Source organism: Panthera onca, chromosome C1 (genome assembly GCF_046562875.1).
Source record: "Panthera onca isolate mPanOnc1 chromosome C1, mPanOnc1 haplotype 2, whole genome shotgun sequence".
NCBI lineage: Eukaryota > Metazoa > Chordata > Mammalia > Carnivora > Felidae > Panthera > Panthera onca.
The window spans coordinates 116046917-116069563 of NC_138346.1; the positions used below are offsets into that span (position 1 = coordinate 116046917).

A 22647-nucleotide genomic window follows, 5' to 3' on the forward strand; every position below is an offset into this window, starting at 1 on the left:
TTCAACCCTTCTGTGCTTGGTTTCCTCATTGTTGAAACAAGAGGTAATAATAGTGTTTATATTATAAGCTATTGTGAGAATTAAATAAATACATGTAGAGCACTTTAGAAGAGGGCTGCTGCACAAAGCAATAGGTACACATGTCAAAATGTTAACCAATGCATAACAATAAATATTGAGGGGCGCCTGGGTGGCTCAGTCGGTTGGGTGTCCGACTTCGGCTCAGGTCATGATCTCACAGCTCGTGGGTTCGAGCCCCGCGTCACGCTCTGTGCTCAGAGCCTGGAGTCTGCTTCAGATTCTGTGTCGCCCTTTCTCTCTGCCTCTCCCCTGCTCACACTCTGTGCCTCTCTCTCTCTCAAAAATAAATAAACATTAAAAAAGCCAATAAATATTGCTATAATGTTATTTTATAATGGTAACTGTTATTGTTAACTTGTCTCCCTTAGGAGTCCAGTCTTGGCTCTATTCTGCAACTTCTATCTTGCCAATCTTCAATCTGGCCACAGGAGGGCATTAGAAGCCACCGGGAGCCGGGAGCCCCCTAGTGGCCACTAGAGGTCTCCAAGGCACTGGCTCCGCCCACAGATCTCCAGGGGCTCCGTTTGCTCACTTGTTGGGAAGTGGAGTCTCTGGAGGACACCAGGTTCCTAGGTGGACTTGGTGGGCAGGCAGGATCAGAAGAAGAGCCTCCAGCAGACACCGGCACCCCCCCACCCCCACCCCTGCACACTCTGAGACCTCAAGACACTTGCAGGAGACTTCCTAGTCTGGGTTACCGCCATACAGTGGCTTTGCAGCTCTGGTCCCATGTCTTTGACCTTCTCTACCCTTCAGAGTCTCTTCTGGGCACATGTTCCAAGTAGGCTTAGAGGAAGATGAAGGGAGAGAGATTCTGCAAGGGATTCCTGGCAGATGAGCAAGGCTGAACTCCATATTTGAAGAATGCAGGCCAAACCCGAGCCGCATGGTGGAAGAGTAGTCCTCATGGCCCAGAAGTTCGAGGAGGGAGTGTGTGAAATGCATTTACAACTGCTCCACTGAAACTTGCTGGAATCTCACTCCTTTGGTCCTGGCGTTTTGTTTTGTTCAATTCCAGGGTCAGATCGAGGTTGTTTTTAGATTTACTAACCACTTTTCACCCCCATGCTCTCAACTTTTAGAATTTCAGAGAGGAGGGGTTGTTGGAGGTGATTAGCCTACCCCCTCTTGTTACTGATTCAGGAGGTGGAGTGACTTCCCAAGGGCCATGGCTTGGAACAAGATCCAGGTCTCCCAACTTCTCCTGTGTTTTCTTCATCACTTAGATGAGGGCATGGCTGATTTGGGGCCCCTCTTAGTGGACTATATAGGGGATAAGCAGTAATATATAGAGACTCAGCTGTTGACTCATGAATATTGGTTCAACTCCAACTCCATATTGCTTTTCTGCAAAATCCTTGCATTGCATAATTTCAGAACACATTGAAATTCCTCCTGGTTATTTTTCCTCTTGTTATGAAACCTTTTCTCCCCAGAACTCCTAGCACCTGAATTCCTCTGCTTACATGGTGGCCAAGCTCTACTCCTTTACCCAAATAGGCTTCTGTGTTGCACATGCCAGTCTGACCTGGGTCAGGATGACTTTCCTTGACTGGAGTCCATGTCTTTTCTTTCCTAGAAGCCTGCCCAGATACTTAAATCCCAGGCTGAAGGCCTGGTGTCCTCTGCCTCAGGACACCTCACCAGCCCATACAGAGGAAGTGAGTCACAGCAGGGCAGGCAGCTTGGGGCACTGTGGGTGTGGCCATGTCTGCCCTGGGCACTGGGGGATGGGTCAGAAAGGTAGTGATCAAAATCTCCTGGTCCAGTCAAGGCAGGAGTGTGTGTGCTCCTGCTCTGTTGACCAGACGGGGTAACATCATTCTAATGCTGCCCACAGCCACTGCTCCCTCCCCCATCCACCTTCTCTTTTGTCTCCTGGGGGAGTGATACACCCTCTTATCTTTATTTCTCGGGCCTTGACTATCCAACTCCTGCCCCCAAACTTCCCCTGCCCACTGCTATCTTAAAAAGGTTCAACGGTCTTCGGTCCTCCGAGCAATCATTTAAACCGTCTTGTGCCTGGCGGGGGTGGGGGTGGGTGGGGGGCACCTGGGTGGCTCAGTTGGTTGAGTGTCGGACTCTTGATGTCCCCGCTGGGGTCATGATCCCTGGGTTGTGGGTTGGAGCTCCGCATAGGGCTCTGCGCTGAGTGTGGAGCCTGCTTAGGATTCTCTCACTTCCTCTGCCCTTCTATCCCACTCACACACTCTCTCTCTCTCTCTCTCAAATAAATAAAATAAGAAAAATAAAATAAAGTCTTATGGGCACCTTTGGAGAAACATGGCATCTAGGAAAACTGCTTGAGAAAAGGGTTCAGAAGCTACAGAAAGGGAACCAAATAGTACAAGGTGTGAGGAGGTAGAGAGGCACCCAAAGGTTAGCTGGAGCCCAAACAAGAGACACTGCACCCAGCTGGAAAAGGGCCTGTGGGTGTGTAGCACAGAGGAATCTGGGGAGGACTCTCAAGAAAGGTAGAGGGAATTCTGGATTGGAAGGCAGAGGGAGAGGGTACAGGGAGGTAAAAAGATGTAAGCAGTAAGGGTCAGGGAGGAATTCAGCCTGGGGCAAAGGAAGACAGGGCTGGAGGGCTTGCTGGGATCTGGAAAATCAGGCAGGCCTGGGCTAAAAAACTGCAGAAGAGCCCACTGGGGGCTGGTTCGGTGAGAAGTGGGCCAGGGGTTGGGCCGATAGCTCTCATTTCTCCAGTGGTAGGAATGCGCTGAGGGTCCTACTGCAAAGAGCAAATGAATAAATAGCTTGGAAATCAGCCCCTGCTTCCACAAGTCTCCAAGACAGAGCCTCAGGTGAGGGCCAAGCTCTCAACTGGAATAGGTGGGAGGCCACTCTCCTTCCTAGCACAGCTGTTAAAACACCCGAACTTGACTAGATAAACCATGAACGAAATTACTGTCAGAGGTTCTAACTGTGATAATATAAAAGCACCAACATTTCACCAAGGTAACCAAACCAAACGAAGTTACCTCTATTGACTCAAACTCTAGATCTCTCTTTAAGCAAATCTCTCAACGCATCCTAGCCACATTCTGTCCATGCTAGGAGATGCTAGGAGTCAAGGTCAGTTTTCCAGGATAAACATGTGGCATCTTCCTGAAACATCAATTCTACCGGAGCAGGAAGGACATTTTTAAAACGTGAATCAGGAGAGGGGGAAATGGTGCAGATTGCAAAGTCAAATACATTTTACAAAACAAAAGTTGGGGGTTGGCCCTTTCAGAGCGTCCACTACAGTGGGGTGTGTGTCCACGGGGGGTAGGTTTCACCGCACTTGGGCGGAAACGTGGGTTTTAAGGCGGGGATGCAGCGGGGGACTTCGTAGGGGCCGCAGGCTCTGTGAGGAATCACCGGAGCCCGCCACCTGGGTCGGCCTGAGGGGCGCGCGGCACTGAGGTGGGGGGGCTCGCCCGAAGCCGAGGCACCTTCCCCCCTCTGCTGCCCAGTGCGGCGGGAGGTGGAAGGTGGCAACTGGTCGGGGGCACCTGGGCTGAGGTCGCCGACCGCAGTCGGGAGCCGGCAGGTGCGCGTTCGCGGGCATCTCGCGGGTCTGCCCCCCGAGGGGAGAGCCCAGCGCGGCCGCCGGGCCCGCACCTGCCTCCCCTGCTCGGGGGCTGCTCCGGGGTGCGGCGACCGCAGCGGGCGCGGGTCCGAGGGCCGAGGAAGAGGCGGCGGGAGCGGGGCTGGGCGCAGAGGCCCGGGCCCCGCCGCCCGCTCTCCCTCCCCGCCCCTGCCCCTGCCGTCGCCGGGCCGCAGGCCCACGCCCAGTCTCCCGGTTCCTGGGCCGCCCGCGGCCTTGCTCTCCGGGGCTGGGCTCGGACGCAGCCGTGCAGGGCTCGGCGGGAGGAGGAGGAAGGAGGGAGGGAGCGGGCGGGCGGGCAGGCGGAAGGGGGAGGAGAGGAGCGAGCCGAGCCAGTCCGGAGGGGGGGGGGGGGTGCGGAGCTCGGACGCCCGGAGACACGGAGCAGCGGCTCCCGGCCCGGCCAGCCCCGCGACGCCGCTGCCGCCGCCGAGTGAGTGGGGGACCCCGGCCCGGGAGCCGCAGGCGCTGCGCGCAGGGGCGGGGAGCGGCCGCCGAAAAGTTGGGAGAAGTGGGGGCCGCTCCGACGCGGCTCCGCGGAGAGGGCCCTGGCCGCGGAGGGGGCGGGGGGGGCGGCCGGGCAGGGGCACCGGGGCGCGAGCTCCGGGCAGCGGGGCTGGGGGCGGGGGACGGCGGCCCCGGGGCGCGGGGGCGCGTGCGCGGGGTGCTCATGGCGGCGGGCCGGGGGCAGGGCGGGCCGGAGCGCCTCGCGGGAGCGGCCGGGCCCCCAGCGCCGCCGGAGGGCAGGCTGGCCGGGTGCCCCGGGCCTGAAGAAGCCAGCCCTCCTGGCAACAGGTAGGGGCTGAAGGGAGGCACCCGGAGCCGCTCGCGGAGGGCCCGAGCCGCCGGCGCCCCTTTGTTGGGGAGGAGAGTCTCCCCCCAGGCCCCCCCCCCCCCCCCGCCCCGGCCTAGCGGCGGGCCAGCGACCAGGGTGGGAGGGAGACGGGGGGTCGTGCAGACTTTTCCTCGGGCTGGTCCTCAGTGCCCGCTCCGGGAGGGAGGTCAGAGCGTCCATGTGCTTAACGGGAAACAGGAAGGAGTGGCTCTTGCGTCTGCCCCGGCCCCCCAAGGCTAAGGCTCCTATACCGTTATGGGGTGTGTGTGGCAGGGGTGGGGAGGGGGGAAGCTGCCGGTGAAACTGGTTTTCTGGGCCACAGCTTGTTAATTACCGGCCTGGAGGCTCTCTGGCAAGTAGGTTAATGGCAGGTGTGTGGCGCTAATCTTTGGCCTGAGCTTGGGGGTTTCTCTCTCTCCCCAAGCCAGGCCCCTGGCATCAAAACCTGGGCTTAAGTCACTTGAGTTGCTAGACTCAGTAGTCAGGGGGACTCTGGGGACCCTGAGGAATGGAGGAGGGAGCTGAGTCTGGGAAGGCCTCCAGGAGGCAGTCACCCTGCACTGGTGCTGGAAGGGTCGCTGCCCCCGTACCAAAGTCCAGATCACCTAATCTAAATGTGGGTGGCCAGCTGCACTTGTGGTGGGGCTCTAGGGATAAGGACTTGTCTGCAGCTTTGTGTCTCCGGGCCTGGCCTTAATCATAAAGTGACCTGCACACACTCTCTCTTCTAAACAGACAGAGTTCCTTGTCTCCCTTGGCACCCTACAGTCCACTCCCTTCACTGGGGCCTTTGCTTTCCCCCTGGGAGGGCCGGCCTCCTCTCTCCCCTGTCACTGGCCACAGGCCACTGATTCTTTACAGCACTGCCTGGCTCAGCCTCTTCAACCTGCCTGCCTCTCCCTGCCCCTGGAGGCTGTAGTCACATGCAGTATTTGGGTGTGTTGGGGCCTCTAGCGGGGCAGCTTAGACAAGCTAAATTTGGGGACCTACACTGCGGCCTGGAACAATGACACACCTCCTGTGGGCTTCATCTAGTTCCTGAGGTGCTGTTGCTGCCTGAAAAGAGACTTTTCAACTGGAAGACCATTTTGTAGTCCCTCAAGCCTGTGGGACCCTGTGTTTGTCACTCTCTCCTTTGCTGATCCTGTTTTCCTCAATCATATCTCCAAACTCTAAGAGCCAGAGAGACTTTTCACATTGAGTCGGACATCCCTTCCCCACCAACTCCAACTTCTGCCCTCTAAGCGTTCTGGGTTTACAAGCCCCCATGGGTACCCTCTGCCCCTTTTCATCCATCTCTGAGTGTGTGGGAGGGGTCAGTCAGAGTTGGGGTAAAGGGTGGGGGTGGGGCAGAGCCCTGTTCAAGTTCCTGGTAATCCAATGCCCATGAAATCCCTGCTCTGCTGGTCCCTTTCCAGCCTGTGCCTCAGAAAGTGGCATCTGTGTCTCTGAGGCAGGTGTGTATGTGTGTGTACATGTGTATATGTGTGTATGTATGTGAGAGAGACACACACACAGATGCATACACACCCTATCATCTCTTCATGTGTGTGTCAGGAGTAAATTCTGTGAGTGGAAAAACATCTGTAGGTGTGATTTCTCCAGCAGAAAATCAAGTATCTACCCTGAGGGCCAACTTGCTGGAAAAGCAGGGTTGTTTCCCTAGGCCAAGTAGATATCCTGCCTTCTTGGCTTGATGGGCTGGTGCCAAGAAGCCACCAGGGCTGCCTCTGGGAGCAGACTTGTTGCTTCTGTGGGGGTGTGTAAGCAGGGCGCTGGGAGCCCCTGTTGTTCACCCCCCCCCCCCCCCCCCCCCCCCCCCCCCCCCGTGTTGAGTCAGAAGTCCTGACCCTGCTGAATCTGGTGCTTCTCCCTGCTGGGCTAGGCCCAGGGTGGGGAAGGGTGGGCAGGGAGGGGGTAGCATTCCTCTGCTAATGGAAGTCCTAGGCTGGGCCGCAAGGGAGGGCTGTGGTCACAGAAAGACTGAAAGCCAAGTGTGAGAGAGCCCCCATGAATCTGCATCTCTGAGCTCCTGACACACCATATTCTTTGGCTTTCCCTGTTTGGGATGGGAAGGGGATGAGTGCTATCTTGTCCTGGGGTTGAGATAGTTGCACTATCCTGGTGATTGCCCTTGACCACTCTCTGACACTTTTTCTGCCAGCTTCCCCAGCTTCTCACTTTCTTTGGAGGGATAGACTGGCAGAAGACGTTCCTGGACCCCAGGAGTCAGGGAGAGGGGCCCCACTCCTACCCTCTGGGACCCCAGCCGGTCTTCTGAATCTTTAATCCTCAAAATGTCCCTGACAAGAGAAACTTCCTGCCAGTTTTCACTGACCAGTGTAGGGATGGGGCACAATCTCCAGGCCTGTCTGTACCTTTGGCTTTAGATCTCAGTGAATGACAAGTTGGGCTCTAAGAGACAGCAGTCAGGGGACATGTCAGGTGTACTTCCCTACCTCCAATCTAGCTAAGCTAAGAATGTGGAAAGGAGGATCCAGAGATGTGCTAGCACATCCTAGGCCTTTTACCTTGCCCCCTCTCTATTAAATTTTCTCCATCTTTTCTCCAGGATAAAAGTGTGTCGTACACATGGTCGTGTGGGTAAAGTTCCACTGTGGATAATTATGTTTAATTTTGTTCAGTTCAAAAAGGTTCCATCTCTTTAACTGATTAAATATTTATTCTGGCTAAGGTGGAGGGGGAAGGGGCAATGAATGCCCTCAGGACCTGAGGCCTGGAGAGAGAGAGAGAGAGAGAGAGAGAGAGAGAGAGAGAGAATATGTGTGTGTGTGTGTGTGTGTGTGTGTGTGTGAGAGAGAGAGAGAGAGAGAGAGAGAGAGAGAGAGAGAGAGAGACTGGGGGAAGGTGAAGCTGAAGCTCCTTTATTGTCAGTGCTGACCTCTGATTTCATCTGAGAGCAGTGACCAGGAGTGGGGACAAGAGGGTAAAGTCCTTGAGCTGGAATAATGACCCGTGACAGGCTGAGAGGGATTTCGCAAGTGCTTCTGTGGTGGGTGTGGGCGGAGCTGTTGGAAGAGCAGCCGGAGGACCAGCCCAGCTCAGCTGAGATCTGATCAGCCTTCAGCCAGTGGCACCAACTGGTGTCCAATTCACAGTGGAGAACAATCTCCCCACTCTCTTCCCTCCCTGGGTGGGAGGAGACCACCTTCCTTCTGTGTCAGCGCTTCATTCCAAGGCCAGCCTGAATACCACCACCTCTCTTCCCTCCTGGGAGGATGAGGGCTGGGAGCCTGGAAACTTCTGCCCTTGCCATCCTGCTGGCGTTCATTGCTGAGTCCCAGGACTGCCAGGTATTGTGTTGGTACCGGCATCACTGACGCTTCAGGACCATCTTGCTCTTAGCTCCAAGCGGCTGCTGTCCCCCTCGGGAGCCACAGACAGTGGCTGTGTAGGATACGTCAAAGGAGGTCTGTATCCTCCCTCATTCTGGTATCCAAGTGGTTGGTCACTACCACCCTGGTGATCCTTTCTCTGACAGTGGAGGAAAAGGTGGGGCTGCGGGGGAAGCAACAGCTTTTATTATCTGAGAGTATTTGTGATGGGTGTTCCCCTGCAGACTAGTTAGGGTTTTATTTTCTAGATGAGCCTTAGGAAGAAATAGTTCCTAGTCCCACCAGATGTCTTGGTCTGCTGTCACCATGGTCTGTCCCCCAATCCCTGATCCTTTGCAGCCTTGCTTTCACTTTATTTCTGAAAAGAGGCTTCAGTTAAGAGTTCTTCAGCCTTATTTGCTGGGATTGGATGTCTCAGCATGGGGTGTTAATCTTGTTTGTGATAGTTTGAGGTCCACTGATTGTCCTGGGGCTCAGCATCCTTTAGGGACATCATTTTACTGTACTCCAGCCTCTTAATTTTCCCTAGGGACCTGTTACCTGGATGGGTTGTAGGGAAGGAGGAGGTAGGGTCGCCTCAGCCCTGCAATCTGTTTTCGGGGCTTCCCTGACAGGGAAGCTTCCAGCTGTGGGTTGGCTTGAGGGATGGAGGGGGTAGCTGAAGAGTGGGATGGGGGAGGGTGCCTCCTTTACTCAGATTGTTGGTTACAGCCTCTAGGGCCAGATCCTGCCTGTCCTCCGTGCTGGGGTAGCAACATGACTGGAAGACCCCAAGGTTCTTAGTTCTAGAGAATTGGGACTCCTGGGGGTTGTTAGCATCACCCTTCAGTTGCTAAAAACAGTAAATGTTAGAACTGGAAAGGCACCATGTTGCAGATGAAGAAGCTGATTTGTCCGAGGCCATTGGCCAGGACCAGAATCCAGGGCTTGAATCTCTGTCCCCTTCTCCTTTGTTACACCATGGAAACTTTCATCTCTCTTTTCCCCCATAGCTGCCCCCTGTGATGCCCTCTCCCTTCCCCCCTCCTCACTCAGGATGCTCCAGACCCTGTATGACTACTTCTGGTGGGAACGGCTGTGGCTGCCTGTGAACTTAACCTGGGCTGATCTAGAAGACCGGGATGGACGTGTCTATGCCAAAGCCTCAGACCTCTACATCACACTACCCCTGGCCTTGCTCTTCCTCATCGTTCGATACTTCTTTGAGCTGTGAGCATACTGCCCCTACCCCCATGCCTTCCTTGGCTGCCAGACACAGTGAAATTTCTCGCATTTCAAGTCCGTCTCTTGCTGTTTAATTGGCGCTGGGTCCCGCTCTTCTGGCCACCCCAATCCCTGCCTACTGTGCGCCCCCCACTGATCCCTGCCTACTGTGCACCCCCCCACTGATCCCTGCCTCCTGTGTGCCCCCCACTGAAGGCAGCATTGTCTTCCTGAGGGTTCAGCACCCCCAGGCCCTCTCCTTCAATGGTCGTTTGTTCTCCCCCTCCCCGCTCCTGCCCGGTCACTTGTGAACACAGGCAGCTTTGTCAGCTCTGGGCAGCCCATGGAGGCCAGAGAGAGGGTTGCTGGGAAACTGAGGCCCAGGATAAAGTTGCCTGAGCTTGCAGTCCTTTCCCCTCCCAGTGTAGGGGCTACTGAGACACTGAGGTGCTTCCAGAGAGCCAGACACTTCTCACTCCTATCCCTTCCTCAGTTACGTGGCCACCCCACTGGCTGCCCTCCTGAACATAAAGGAGAAAACTCGGCTGCGGGCACCTCCCAACCCCACCTTGGAGCATTTCTACCAGACCAGTGGCAAGCAGCCCAAACAGGTTTGAGCCGCAGACCCCAGCCTGGCAGTCACTGGGTGCTGAGGAGGGGAGGGCAGAGGGAGGGGGCAGGCTGCAGGGCCAACCCTGGTGGGTGAAGAGAGGAGAGGGCAGGGGTGCCGACCTAGCTTCTCGCTGGGAGAGGGCGGGAGGGTGGGGGAGCCGAAGCCGGATGGTAATGGGGCTTCCTCACGACACCCAGGCAGAGGTAGAGCTCCTGTCACGGCAGAGCGGGCTCTCTGGCCGCCAGGTAGAGCGCTGGTTCCGGCGCCGCCGCAACCAGGACCGGCCCAGTCTCCTCAAGAAGTTCCGAGAAGCCAGGTAGGGGAGGTTGGGGCAGGAGAAACTGGGCGGCAGAGGAAGCTCTGATGTATCTTGCTGGGAGGGGTGGGCCATGGCCCTGTGCGAGGAGAGGCTGTACCTAGGTGAGCAGGTGAATTTGGTTACTAATGATATTGAGAGGATATCTGGGGGCACTTGGGGGTGGCTGGAGGGCTATGCCACTCTTCCAGTCCTTTCTGCTTCCTCTTGCAGCTGGAGATTCACCTTTTATCTGATCGCTTTCATTGCTGGCATGGCCGTCATTGTGGATGTGAGTGGGGATTAATGGGAGGTGGGAGTAGGCTCTCTAGTAAGGTGGGATGAGGCCACAGAACTTGGGTCCCTCCTCTTTTAACCTCTCACTGTCTCTCTGCAGAAACCCTGGTTCTATGACATGAAGAAGGTTTGGGAGGGATATCCCATACAGGTATGAAATGGGATCCTGACTCATTATATAGCATCAAGGTAGGACAGGACTAGGACACACATGCCCTCGTGAAGAGAGGATCTCTGGAACACATGGCAGAAGGCACTGGAGTCATGGTGCTAAAGCACTTTGGGCTAGAAGGGCTGGGTTTGGACAGGTGAGACTCTTGGGACCTGCTGCTCCAGGGCCCCTTACCTTTCTTTCTCTTCGCTCTCGCAGAGCACCATCCCTTCCCAGTATTGGTACTACATGATTGAACTTTCTTTCTACTGGTCCCTGCTCTTCAGCATTGCCTCTGATGTCAAGCGAAAGGTGGGTCAGGGAGCTGTGCCATTAAGCCTAAGGAACCAAGATAAATCCCTGGGAGGAAGAGCCCCCGCTTTGATTTCTGGGTATTTGGATGGAGCTGTGGGTTGAGGGGCACAAAGGGGAAGGGGAGGTAGGAATAGTGGGGGCTGGGGAACAGTTAATAGTGCCCTGGAGCCTGCATCTTTCCTTCAGGATTTCAAGGAACAGATCATCCACCACGTGGCTACCATCATCCTCATCAGCTTCTCCTGGTTTGCCAATTACATCCGAGCAGGGACTCTGATCATGGCTCTTCATGACTCTTCTGACTACCTGCTAGAGGTCAGGCTTCCTGGGCCATTTCTTCAAACCTAGAGACTCTGGTGCAGGTTCTCCCATCCCTCTCCCTTTTTTGCAGGGGGTGGTGGTGGTGGTGGTGGTGGTGGTGGTGCTGTTGATGTTCCTGGGACCAAGGAAGCGGGGGGCACAGAGCCAGCGTGTGTATGAACATATATGGGAGAGTCAGGAGCCTGTGATGATGGATGGGGCTATCTATGCAGTCGGCCAAGATGTTTAACTATGCGGGATGGAAAAACACCTGCAACAACATCTTCATTGTCTTCGCCATTGTCTTCATCATCACCCGACTGGTCATCCTGCCCTTCTGGTGAGTAGGAGGCCAGATGACACTCCTGTCCTCAAGGAATCAGGAGTCTTGCCTCTCCCTGCCCCCTCCTCTGTGTGTTTACAATTCCCTCTACTTTTCCGCTGCAGGATCTTGCACTGCACCGTGGTGTACCCACTGGAGCTCTACCCTGCCTTCTTTGGCTACTACTTCTTTAATTCCATGATGGGAGTGCTACAGCTGCTACATGTCTTCTGGGCCTACTTCATTCTGCGCATGGCCCACAAGTTCATAACTGGAAAGGTGAATGCTCTGTAGGCCCCACTACCTTCAACTCTAGAAACCACCCAAACTCCCTCCCGTACCAGCAACCTGCTAAGAGACTACTGTGGGGCCCTGGGTAAAGCAGGACAAGCCTGCTGAGAGAGGCATTTCTTGGGGGTTTGAGGACAGCGAGTAACCCTTCTTATCCCTTCCACAGCTGGTAGAAGATGAACGCAGTGACCCGGAAGAAACCGAGAGCTCAGAGGGGGAGGAGGCTATAGCAGGGGGAGGAGCAAAGAGCCGGCCACTAGCCAACGGCCACCCTGTCGGCCACCCTGTCGTCAGTAACAACCATCGTAAGAATGACTGAACCATTGTCCCTGCTGCCCCTCAGATTAATGCGTAAAGCCAAGGAACTAGTCCCTCCTCCCCACAGGGCCACTTTGAGCCCTGGGGGCTGGGGAGGGGGGCTGGGAAGCAGAAAGCAAGGAGAAAGTTCTTCTGTGTCCCAGCCCCCTGCTTCTTTGTCACCCAGTTGCCTTTAAACCAAATTCAAACCAGCCAATCCCCAGGTAGAGGGGAGGCTGGTACATCCTTTGTTAGAGGGGGATGGACTTCTTTTCCTCTCTTTTTTCCAAGGTGTACTGTTGTTTTTGAGGCCCTTCCTCAGCTCTGGGGGTGGGGGTTACAACTCACATTCCTTATTCTTCAGAATTTGGCCCCAGCTGTTTGCCTCTGACCCCCTGACCTCCAGAGCCAGGGTCGTGCCTTACTGTGCCACCTGTGGGCCTCATTCTGCCAAAGATGGACCAAGGCTCACCTTTCTAGGCTCCCTAACTTGGGCCAGAAACCAAAGCTGAGCTTTCACTTTTTTCCCTCCAAAGACACAAATGAATTGAGTGTAGGAGGGTACATATGACCCCTGCCCTACCTCTGCCAAAAAGGAGGAGCCACACTGGGACTGTTCGGCCGGTCTACGTGTCACTTCTCTGCCAGCTCTCTCTAGTCACAGGTCCAAGATCTTACTGCCTCCTTTCTCTGGCCTCTTTCCCTAGGCTAGCTGGTTTGGAATAGAATGGCAACTAGTTCTAATTTTTATTTATTAAACATTCGGTGTTTTGGTTTTCAAGCCAGAATTACAGCTAGCACCTGGCATTTGAGCAGAGGGACCACTTCAGACCAAAATGTACTGTTAATGGTGTTTTTTTTTTTTTTTAATTAAAATATATTAAAGATGAAAACATGGCAACAAGTGTCTGAGACTAGCAGGAACTGCGAAGGGGGATCAACTAAATAAACTAAGGTAGTCTTCCTCATGGTTATGTAATGTTTTCATTTTTAAATTTCATATGGCAAATAAGAAAAAACCAAGGTAGGGAGGGTAAGAGATTAATGACAGCTCCACCTTGGGAAGGGTGGGGGCGGGGAAACAGTGCTGTTCCAGACAGACCCAGAGCTAGAAGTGTGGGGACCGAGAAAGAGAAATCAAATCACAATCTTAGTTTTAACATCTTGTTAAAAGACGTTCAAGAAACCATACAAATGAAGGATAGTAAACGCACAGCCCTCATTCCAGGAATAAAGTCTGTCAGAAGCATGGACACTTGAACACACACAGGCTGGGAGGGAGGAGTAACAGGAGGACCGACGGATGTCAGGCCCAGGTTGGTGTGGTGACCTCTCCCCACCCCTGGCGCTTCAGGAGGTGGAGGAGGGACCTTGCCTGCTAGCACCACATTGGAAGGGACCTCCTGATCCAGAGCCCCAATTTCTACCTACTAGGAGCCGGGGGAGGGGCACGACTGGAGGCAGGGTCAGAGTCGGAGAGTCAGGAAGACCCAGTTCCTGAGGAAAGGATGCTTTGGGAAGGGTTTGGGACGTTGAGAAGGCTGTCCTCTACAGAAGCCGCCCCCTGCATTCAATGGCCCCGCAGCAGCACAGCAGCTCCTTGCCTTCCACACTGCCCACCTCATAGTTGTAGTCCCAAGTCAGCTCAGTCCCGGCCCGGATCCTCCTGGACAGGAAGGAAGGGACAGGTTCGGTGAAGGCAGCCACCAGGTGCATGCGGCACGGGAGCACAGACAGAATGCTGCTCTTCCCCCCCACCCCCCTCCCTGATCCCCTCTTACTTGCTGGCAAAGAAGGCCACCCAGGGGAAGCGAAGATCGTGAGTGTCCACAAAGACATTCTGGACAAACAGGTTGGGGCTGCAGCTGTGCTGTGGGTTTAAGGACAGGATGCATAAGAAACGAGGAAACAGAACCCGGCTTTGTGGGGTAAGCAGGAGTTGGATAAAATATGCCATGTGCTCCTCCCCATCACAGTGGAGTTTTGAAAGAAAGCTACCTCTTTAAGATGCTCGAGATCAAGAATTGCTGACAAGAAAAGGTGGGTTTATACAGTTAAAAGAACTGTTCTTTTGTTAAAAGAACAAAAAATTTGACGATGGTACGATAATCCAGCATCTAGAGGTGAGGGGGAGGGGGGTCTCACATTGAGGTAGCGGCCCAGGTTGCCTTCGAGCTTGGCGTCGATGATGTAGCAAGACTCCTCCCCATCGTAGAACTGGCGTGTGTTCTTACGGACAGGTGCGCTCTCCCCCTTTTCCACGGATGCCATGTTGGTTGACTTAATGGCAATCCCATGGGTTGACTTAAGAGCAAAGCCCCGGGTTGATTTTACTGCCACCTGGCGCTTTGCTGGACCTGGACAGGAAGGAGAACGGGGCTTAGGCCCTATCCCATTTCGAGACATTCTACCACCCCCCCCCCCCCCCCCGGGTTTCCATCCCACCCACTGCACTGCAGGAATGCCGGTTAGCTGGGCCCTTGGGGCAAAGATCCTAACTGGCAGTTTTTTTCAAGCAGGATTACATCTGTTGGGTAAAGCTGAGAGGAAAGAGTAGGGAAGTGGAAAGGAGAGAGGAAGGGGATGCGTCGAACAGTTGAGCTGGGAGTCAGAAAACCCTCCCAGACATGTGTCAACTCTTAAGATCTGAATTTTTTCGTCCTACTTCCTTAGCTTCCTTAAAAAAGCCTCTATCCCAACTTTCTGATCGTTCCTTCCTACCACCCCCAACATTCTAGACTACCAGACATGTTCTTCTTGTCCTCAAAGTCATCTGCTTCAGAGCCAGAGGAGATGGTCTGGATATCATCGCTGTCCACTGCTGTGGCTGAAGTCTGGCCGGTGGTGGGCTTCCGGCTGGTCCCACTTTCCCCCTCGCTTTCTGTGCTGCTGGACAGTGTTAAGACATCCTGGAAAACAGAAGAGTGAGAAGAAAGAAGAGTAAATGGTGAGGACCCACTCAAGTTCTTGCTCTTCCTACGGTCAGGCAGGAAGAGGCTAAGACTACAGCAAGAGAAAGACTAGACGCTGGGCAAAGAAAGACAAGGCAGGAAGTCACAGCCAAAGAAATAAGAAGGGATATATTGGTAATTATCATCAAGGACCCGAGACGGTGAGGGGAATATTCCTCAGACTCAGCGCCAAACACAAGGCTGGGGGAGGTACAGCTTGAGGAACAAGGTTACTTACATCAGCGTTGGACTGAGCAGAGGCCATGAGTCGTCGGCTCTGATGCATACTAGTCTTACTAGGTGGGCGGCGAAGTCCTTCAAGTTTCATGGGAGAAGGATTGTAACCATAATTTCGAGAGCTTTCAGTGATTCTAAAGGGAGGGGAAGGAATAAGAGGGGATCAGATTACTGGCTGTTTCTTAGGCTTTTTTTTTTTTAACATTTATTCTTTTTTTTTTTTTTTTTTTTTTTAAGAGACAGAGAAAGAGCACAAGTGGGGGAGGGCAGAGAGAGAGGGAGACACAGAATCTGAAACAGGCTCCAGGCTTTGAGCTGTCAGTGCAGGGCCTGATACGGGGCTCAAACCCACAAACCATAAGATCATGACTTGAGCTGAAGTCGGACGCTTACCCGACTGAGCCACCCAGGTGCCCCTTTAAAAAAAAAATTTTTTTTAACATTTATCCATTTTTTTTTAAGAGAGAGAGACTGAACATAAGTGGGAGAGGGCAGGCTTCTTTTACAGGCTTGAGAGAAGACAGATTTGGAAACAGGTCAGAAACAGCAGCACTTACAAGGACATCTTGTTTCGGTCATCGGGGTCCTGGAAAAGAGCAAGTGAAGGGTTAGATGTTTTCATGGCGCTGGGTGACAGGTCCAACAATCAGAGTTCATCTCAAATGACCTCCAAAGACATCGGCCAGTGAGAAGTACACTAAAGAGATTCCTCTGCAGCTCAACAGTAACAACTGTGTTCTCATCAGGACACCCCCTGAGAAGGGTTCTCTAAACCTTCCCAATGACAGACCATAACACACTCAAGGCAAACACCGTGGGCAGATTTTACAAGGACAAGAGTTCACCACCTGTGATATGTTAAGTTTCAACATCATTAAAAATACATCTATAATCAATTCTTGGTTTTTAACTCTAACAAAAAACAGCAATGTTGTAGATAACTTGACATAACACTAAGTTAAAAAAAAATTACTTATAAATCCTTTACTTCGGAATGAACCAGACACTTTCGCTCCCCCGGATTGATTTAAAAAGTAATTTGGTTCTTGGGTGCCTGGGTGGCTCAGTCAGTTGGGCATCCGACTTCAGCTCAGGCCATGATCTCACAGCCCAGTCTGTGGGCTCGAGCCCCGTGTCGGGCTCTGTGCTGACAGCTCAGAGCCTGCTTCAAACTTTCTCCCTCTCTCTCTCTGTCCCTCCCCCATTTGTGCTCTCTCTCAAAAATAAACATTAAAAAATAAAAATAAAAAAATAATAATTTGGTTCTTTAAGCACCAGGAATGTGTTGGGTGCAGGGGGAAGATAATCAGGTTTGCCACAGAAATAAACATCCAATAAATGATCTACACGTGAAGAATCAGTGTGCCATGTCAAGTTGTTCCATTACCAAAGTTCTACAAAAACTCCCACTCCGAGAGTCTTCTGCCACCACTTACCTCTTTCTTGGCCTGCTTGAGGTCTCCCTCATCCTTGAAGCCCAGCCCTGAGGTGGAGGCCTTCTCAGCCTCCCCTCTGCCTCCCCCAGCCCGGCCTTCCCCACCTTCGTTAGTCTTGAAGGATGAACGGCTATCAGAGTCAGCAAAGCCACCTTCACTGACACTATTGCAGCTCAACCATGAGGCCACCTTATTCTTGGGTGTCTCTTCAGAGGAAGGCGGATTGCAGCCACCCCCAGGGATCGCTGGAGGGACAGGAATATGGGAGGGCCCAAGGTCTGGGGGGCGGGAGTCCTTGGAAGCCGTCTCAGACAGTCCGTTTTCCTTTTGGCCCCGGGTCTGCCTCCGGGTAGCATAGCTGCGCCACACAGAGCTGGTACTGAAGTCCTCATCTTTACAGAAGTTATCATCGGAACTGTCGTCATTGGACTCTTCGGGATCCTCTGTACCGCTGTTGCCATCTTCCTGGTCCTTCAAGTCCACCCCGCTGCTGTCGGACGAACAGGGGGCATCACTCTCATATCCTTCCTTGAAGTTCTCCACACTCTCGATATGGTCCAGATTGGCAAAGTACTCATCACCCATCTCCAGGCCCTCCTTGTCCGCAAAGTCATCTGTCAGGATCTTGCCTGGGAATGAAGAGAATTAAAGGCCTTCTAGGGTTATGAGGATCTTTTAGAGAGTGTAGGGGTCCTTCCCACAATACCTAGCCCAGCAGCACACAGTCAAAAACACCTCCATCATGGGCCCTCCCTTGTCTCTGATGATGCCCTCCTCCTCGGGGTCGTCACGAGAGGCTGGGGAGCTTTACTCTGGTTTCAAATCCTGCCCTCTCTACCATCCCTTTCTGCCTCTTCACTTGGTTTACCAAAAGGGCATCTGCAGCTATGCTGAAAGCCTCTGGGTGGAGGAGGGTGATGTGGGATAAAATGACGTACTGGACTCTGCTCCCACATCCCTCGTCTGAAAAATCCTCTGTCCACTTTCACCCCTTTTCTTGCTTGTCCTTCTGTCCCTCCCTGGTCCACCCCGACAGGCACATCACTTGTCATGTTCTTTACAGAAGAAAATCATGGCCTCCTCTTACTCCCAAGTTCTTGTGTCAAGCATTTTATTCTCATTCACCCTCTGTCTGATTCAATTCCCCGTGGTGTCCTAACCCCAGGGGCAACTCTTTCATCACCAACCTGCATAAATACAGACGAAGGATCCTTTGGCAATGTCATCCAAGCAGCGAATACCCCAGCCCTTGTTCTGCGTCTTGAATAGCTGTAGCCGAACCTGGAGCCCGTGCTGCACCAACCGGTTTGTGCACATGTTTGGGTCACATTTACAACGTTTGTTACACTCATAAACTCTGGGAGGAAGTTACAATAAAATCAGTCATAACGTGATCACTAGAGCATCCACGCAGTCCTGTTAATTGTAACAGAACTGTTACGACTCTTGAGGTATCATCACTTATTAGGTAACGATCTGAGTGAATTTACTGAACTGTTTATGCTCTTTGATTCATCTGGGAATATAGCCCAAGGAAGTAATTCAGAACAGGGAAAAGTGATTTATACAGGTATTTATGGCACTAGTAACAGTGAATACCAGAATGTCTACTGCCTGGAGAAAAGCCAAGCAAACTGATGTGAATACAGGTTAAGAGCCATTAAAATCAGTAGATAGGCAGGGCACCTGGGTGGCTCAGTCAGTTAAGTGTCCGACTTTGGCTCAGGTCATGATCTCCACAGCTTGTGAGTTTGAGCCCTGCATCAGGCTCTGTGCTGACAGCTCAGAGCCGAGAGCCTGCTTCAGATTCTGTATCTCCCTCTCTCTCTGGCCCTCCCTTGCTCACGCTCGCTCTCTCTCAAAAATAAACATTAAAAAAAAAAAATCAGTAGATAAGCTACATCAATGTGCAGAAATAGATATATAAAATAAAGATACGTGAGGAAAGCAGAAACCAGTATGACAGATCCTGAAAGAGACTAGAGAGAAGGAGTTGGAACAAACGTTCACGGGGCTCTTCTGGTAAAGCTGATTTTCATTCTTTTATTTCATGAACATTTACTAAACACCAAGAGCTGTGCTACATACTGCAAACCTGACAATGGAAAAAAAAATCACAATCTTTCCTCTCAAGGAGCTCATATTCTATCAAGTTTAAGGAAGTGCACAGTTTATTTAAAAAATAAACTACTGAAGTTAGTACCAATTTTTCTGCTCCATCTACTTTGTTCAGTGTTAGGATTTTACTTATTTTCTTGATAAGCAGATTTAAGGGAAACATCTATTTTTGGTAAGATGACACCAGTATAATTACAGAGGTGATGACATTAGTCCTATCCCTTTGGACAAAGATGGTAAGAACAACTTCTGGTCACTGAACATTTACTTTGCGTTTGGCATTATGCTTTACATACTCTATCCTACTCTATCCTCAAAGCAGCCCTGTAAGAGTGTTAAATTTTTAACTTAAAAAATTAACTACAAAGTGGGGCGCCTGGCCAGCTCAGTTGGCAGAGCACACAACTCAATCCCGGGGCTGTGATTTGGAGCCCCACACTGGGTATAGACACCACTTAAAAAAAAAAACAACAAAAACTACAAAAGCATAATATACACAGAAGTACCCATGTACTGTTCATGTACATGTTTACAGCTCAATGAATCTTCACAAACTGAACATACCATGTCACTAGCAACTTATCAAGAAACAACTTTGTTAGGTCCCTTAAAACCTCAGTGGGGATGGGGGGTGTTCATGGTCCTATCCTCTGTTTACACCTAATAAAACAAGATCAGCTAAGAATGGAAAAGTGAGGATTTGGACTTAGGTCTAATCACCACCATAGGAAACTTTCAGAGTAGCTACACTGAATATCATTCAACAAAATTTGAGTGATTACTATGTGCCAGGCCCTGGGTAAGCCGGCTACATGGTGAGCAAGACCGGTCCCCATCCTCATGGAGCTTACGTGCTAAAGGGAAAAAACAGAAAAGCAAGTCAAAACATAAATGAAAGCAGCCCAGCTGGTATAAAGAATACAAACAGGGTGCTCAACGAGAGAATTAAGGGAGTGAAAACGACCTAGTTTTAGAGTGACCAAGAAAGGTCTCTTTTGAGGAGGTGCGATTAAAGCCGAGAGCTCAAGGTTAAAGAAGATAACCATGCAAAGAACAGAGGGCGGATGGCAAGCAGAGGGCACAGCATGTACAAAGGCCCTTGAGGTAGGCTGGCACACACTGGGCAGACTGGATCCAGGAACTAAAGAGTATCAGTGTGGCTGGAACAATTTTGGAGGGAGAGAGATACGAAGGGGCCAGATAGCACAGGGTCTTGTGACCCAAGATTAACAGTTAGAATGAAATCTACAGCACAATGGGAAGCTATTAAAGTTTCAGGCAGGGAAGTGATGTATTATTTGTGGTTATATGAAAATATTTTTATGAAACATTTCAAACAGGAAAAAAGATACAATGAACGTTCATCTACTGCCCAGCATTAGCAAATCTAAACATCACTGGAAGATTCAAATTTTTTGATTATAATTAAAACATACATGATACAGTGATGCAGCTAAAGCTAATTAACTGTCTTTTCCTTTGCTTCATTTGCAATTTGCATTCAGCACAAATTCATCTGACTTCCCTGGTAGCCGCAGTCTCCTGCGAAGATGCTCAGACATACCAGGTTTCCTACCAAACCCATCTTCCCAGAGCTTCCCTCCCAGCTGGGGCTGCCCTGCTCACACTGGCCGCGGTGTCCAGGGCACGGCTGTCAGCCTGGAAGCCCCCTTCACTCCACCGTCTGTGGGATTCCCCCTCAATCCTCTTTTGAGGTAGAGCCTCTCTTTCCTGGATCAGCATGCTTTCTTCTCTCTTGACTTTCCCCCTTATTTTGGCAAACAATTCCAGTAACTTTCTGAGAAAGGGAATAATGGACAATTTTGAGGTATTTCATGTCTAAAAAATGCCTTTAGCTTACTTTCACACTTAAAACTGCTGGCCTGGGATTTAGAACTCTAGGTTAGAAATAATTTCCCCTTAGAATTCTGAAAAGAGTCCTTAATTTCCATCTAGCTCCCTATGTCATTTTGAGAAGGCTGAAGATATGCTGAGTCTTTTATTTTTGTGGTCTACTTCTCTTCTCTAGAAGCTTTTAGGACTTTTTTTGTCTTCAGTGTTCTGTGGACACAATGATTACATTTTATTATCCTGTGTTTTAGTGGGGCTCTGTTTTCATCCTTTATGCTGGGCCGTGACTGGCATTTTCCATTTGGAAACATTTCCCATTTTCCACTATGTGAAAATTTCTGAATTACTTTATTGATGTTTTTCTTCTCCTGTTAATTATGTATCCTGAACACAGGTTTATTAGTTTCCATGTTCACATATAACCATTTTACCAAGTTTTACCCCACTCTTTCATTGTCTTCCTCTTTCCTTTACATGCTGGCTTCACCTCCTCTGCTCAGTCTTTAGTTAGAGGGCCCAGGGCTTATCTCTTCTGTTATCAATATTCTCTCTGGGTGAACTCATCCAGGCTTTATGCACCACCCCTGTGCTCAGGATTCCTAATTCTTCTTTTTTTTAATGTTTATTTGTTTTTGAGAGAGAGACACACACAAAGTGTGAGTAGGGGAGGGGCAGAGGGCAATAGAGGGAGACACAGAATCCCAGAGATCCAAAGCAGGCTCCAGGCTCCGAGCGGTCAGCACAGAGCCCGACTCGGGGCTCGAACTCACAAATGGTGAGATCATGACCTGACCGAAGTTGGACACTTAACAGACTGAGCCACCCAGGTGCCCGATTCCTAATTCTTTATGTCCAGCCCTTATGCTTCTTTCCAGAAACCTCACTGTCTTTCTGACATTTCTCCTTGGATTGCCTAGGAGGCACCGCAAACACAACACGGCCAAAAGATGAGTTTCAACCAGATTACCACTCCCCTAGCCTTCTATCTTAATAAAAAGCACCAACACCCACTTTGCTGCCCCACTATAAAGTTTAGAGTACTTGTCCTGGATTCTGCTGCTTCCCTCCCAGTCCAGTCAATCTATCAAGTTCTGGAGCTCTATCTCCAAATGCATCCCGAATCTACCCTCTTTTTTTAAAAAAATGTTTGTTTCTTTATTTCGAGGGGGGAGAAGAGGAGTAGAGAGAGAGGGAGAGCAAGAATCCCAAGCAGGCTCTGCACTGTCAGATCAGAGACCAACGTGGGGTCGAACCCACAAACCGTGAGCTCATGACCTAAACTGAAATCAAGAGTCAGATGCTTAACTGAGTCACACAGGCCTCCATCAAATCTACCCTCTTTCGTCTCCACTGCCACGTGTACTCTAGTAAAGCCCCAGCAACCACTGCTTCTCACCTGTATTCCCATAATTATCTCCTAAGTGGACTTCCTAATTTTACTTTTGCTGTCCTAAGCCCTAGTCTCTATACAGTAGCCATAGTAACTTTCAAAAGGCAGATGGAATCAGGGCGCCTTGGTGGCTCAGTCAGTTAAGCATCCAACTGCTGATATCAGCTCGGGTGATGATCTTGCTGTTGTGAGATCAAGCCCCTCACTGGGCTCTATGCACTGGGTGTGGAGCCTGCTTGGGATTCTCTCTCTGCCCCTCCCGTTCTCTCGCTCTCAAAATAAAATTTAAAACAAAACATTAAAAAAAAAAAGGCAGATGGCATCATTTGCCTGCTTAAAATTCTCAAACAACTTCCTAGTGCACCATGAATTTGGTTCTAATTTTTTTTTTTTTTAATATTTATTCATTTTTTGAGAGTGAGAGGGACAGACCATGAGCAGGGGAGGGGCAGAGAAAGAGGGAGACACAGAATCTGAAGCCAGCTCCAGGCTCTGGGCTGTCAGCACAGGGCCCAACGCGGGGCTCGAACTCACGGACTGTGAGATCATGACCTGAGCTGAAGTCGGACGCTTAACCGACTGAGTCACCCAGGTGCCCCGGTTCTAATTTTTATTCTGATATACAAAAGTCCTATATAATCAGGTCTCTGCTTACTTCTCTCTGAACAGATCTCACTTCCCAGAGTAACTGCAGTCTGTTAGGATATACACAC

The 22647-nt window shown here is 51.3% G+C and overlaps 2 protein-coding genes across 12 annotated transcripts in view; one reads left to right on the forward strand and one right to left on the reverse strand.

The window, feature by feature from the left end:
- The first annotated feature begins 3471 nt into the window (after positions 1-3471).
- CERS2 (ceramide synthase 2) lies at positions 3472-12919 on the forward strand. 5 transcript variants are annotated; one of them, XM_060622615.2, is made up of 11 exons: positions 3472-3619; positions 8903-9076; positions 9564-9681; positions 9881-9999; positions 10213-10270; positions 10376-10426; positions 10646-10738; positions 10928-11056; positions 11275-11381; positions 11489-11642; positions 11821-12919. In XM_060622615.2, the coding sequence occupies exons 2-11, from the start codon at positions 8904-8906 to the stop codon at positions 11971-11973; spliced, it is 1155 nt and encodes a 384-aa protein (XP_060478598.1). In that variant the 5' UTR covers positions 3472-3619; position 8903; the 3' UTR covers positions 11974-12919. The 5 variants fall into 5 exon arrangements, with proteins under 5 accessions (XP_060478598.1, XP_060478595.1, XP_060478596.1 ...); XM_060622612.2 differs by lacking the exon at positions 3472-3619 and adding an exon at positions 3974-4109; XM_060622613.1 differs by lacking the exon at positions 3472-3619 and adding an exon at positions 3982-4109 and having other exon boundaries at positions 8860-9076.
- A 182-nt stretch (positions 12920-13101) lies between these two features.
- Positions 13102-22647, reverse strand: part of SETDB1 (SET domain bifurcated histone lysine methyltransferase 1) — a 34870-nt gene continuing 25324 nt past the window's right edge. For 6 of the 7 annotated variants that reach the window (XM_078451453.2, XM_078451455.2, XM_078451452.2 and 3 more), the window contains 8 exons: positions 17763-17932; positions 16576-17204; positions 15697-15725; positions 15141-15273; positions 14695-14860; positions 14097-14308; positions 13733-13821; positions 13102-13617 (listed from right to left, as the gene is read on the reverse strand). In XM_078451453.2, coding sequence (XP_078307579.1) covers positions 13500-13617; positions 13733-13821; positions 14097-14308; positions 14695-14860; positions 15141-15273; positions 15697-15725; positions 16576-17204; positions 17763-17932 — 1546 coding nt within the window. In that variant the 3' untranslated portion in view covers positions 13102-13499. Of the gene's footprint in view, positions 13618-13732; positions 13822-14096; positions 14309-14694; positions 14861-15140; positions 15274-15696; positions 15726-16575; positions 17205-17762; positions 17933-20319; positions 20492-22647 lie in introns of those variants that run through there. The other variant, XM_060622609.2, reaches the window with a different exon arrangement.

Bases quoted from the DNA above. Each gene is read 5' to 3' on its own strand.
- CERS2 (XM_060622615.2), top strand. From the start codon at position 8,904: ATGCTCCAGACCCTGTATGACTACTTCTGGTGGGAACGGCTGTGGCTG. The intron at 9,077-9,563 runs GTGAGCATACTG...TCCCTTCCTCAG, and splicing joins GTTCGATACTTCTTTGAGCT to TTACGTGGCCACCCCACTGG. The intron at 10,271-10,375 runs GTGAGTGGGGAT...GTCTCTCTGCAG, and splicing joins GCATGGCCGTCATTGTGGAT to AAACCCTGGTTCTATGACAT.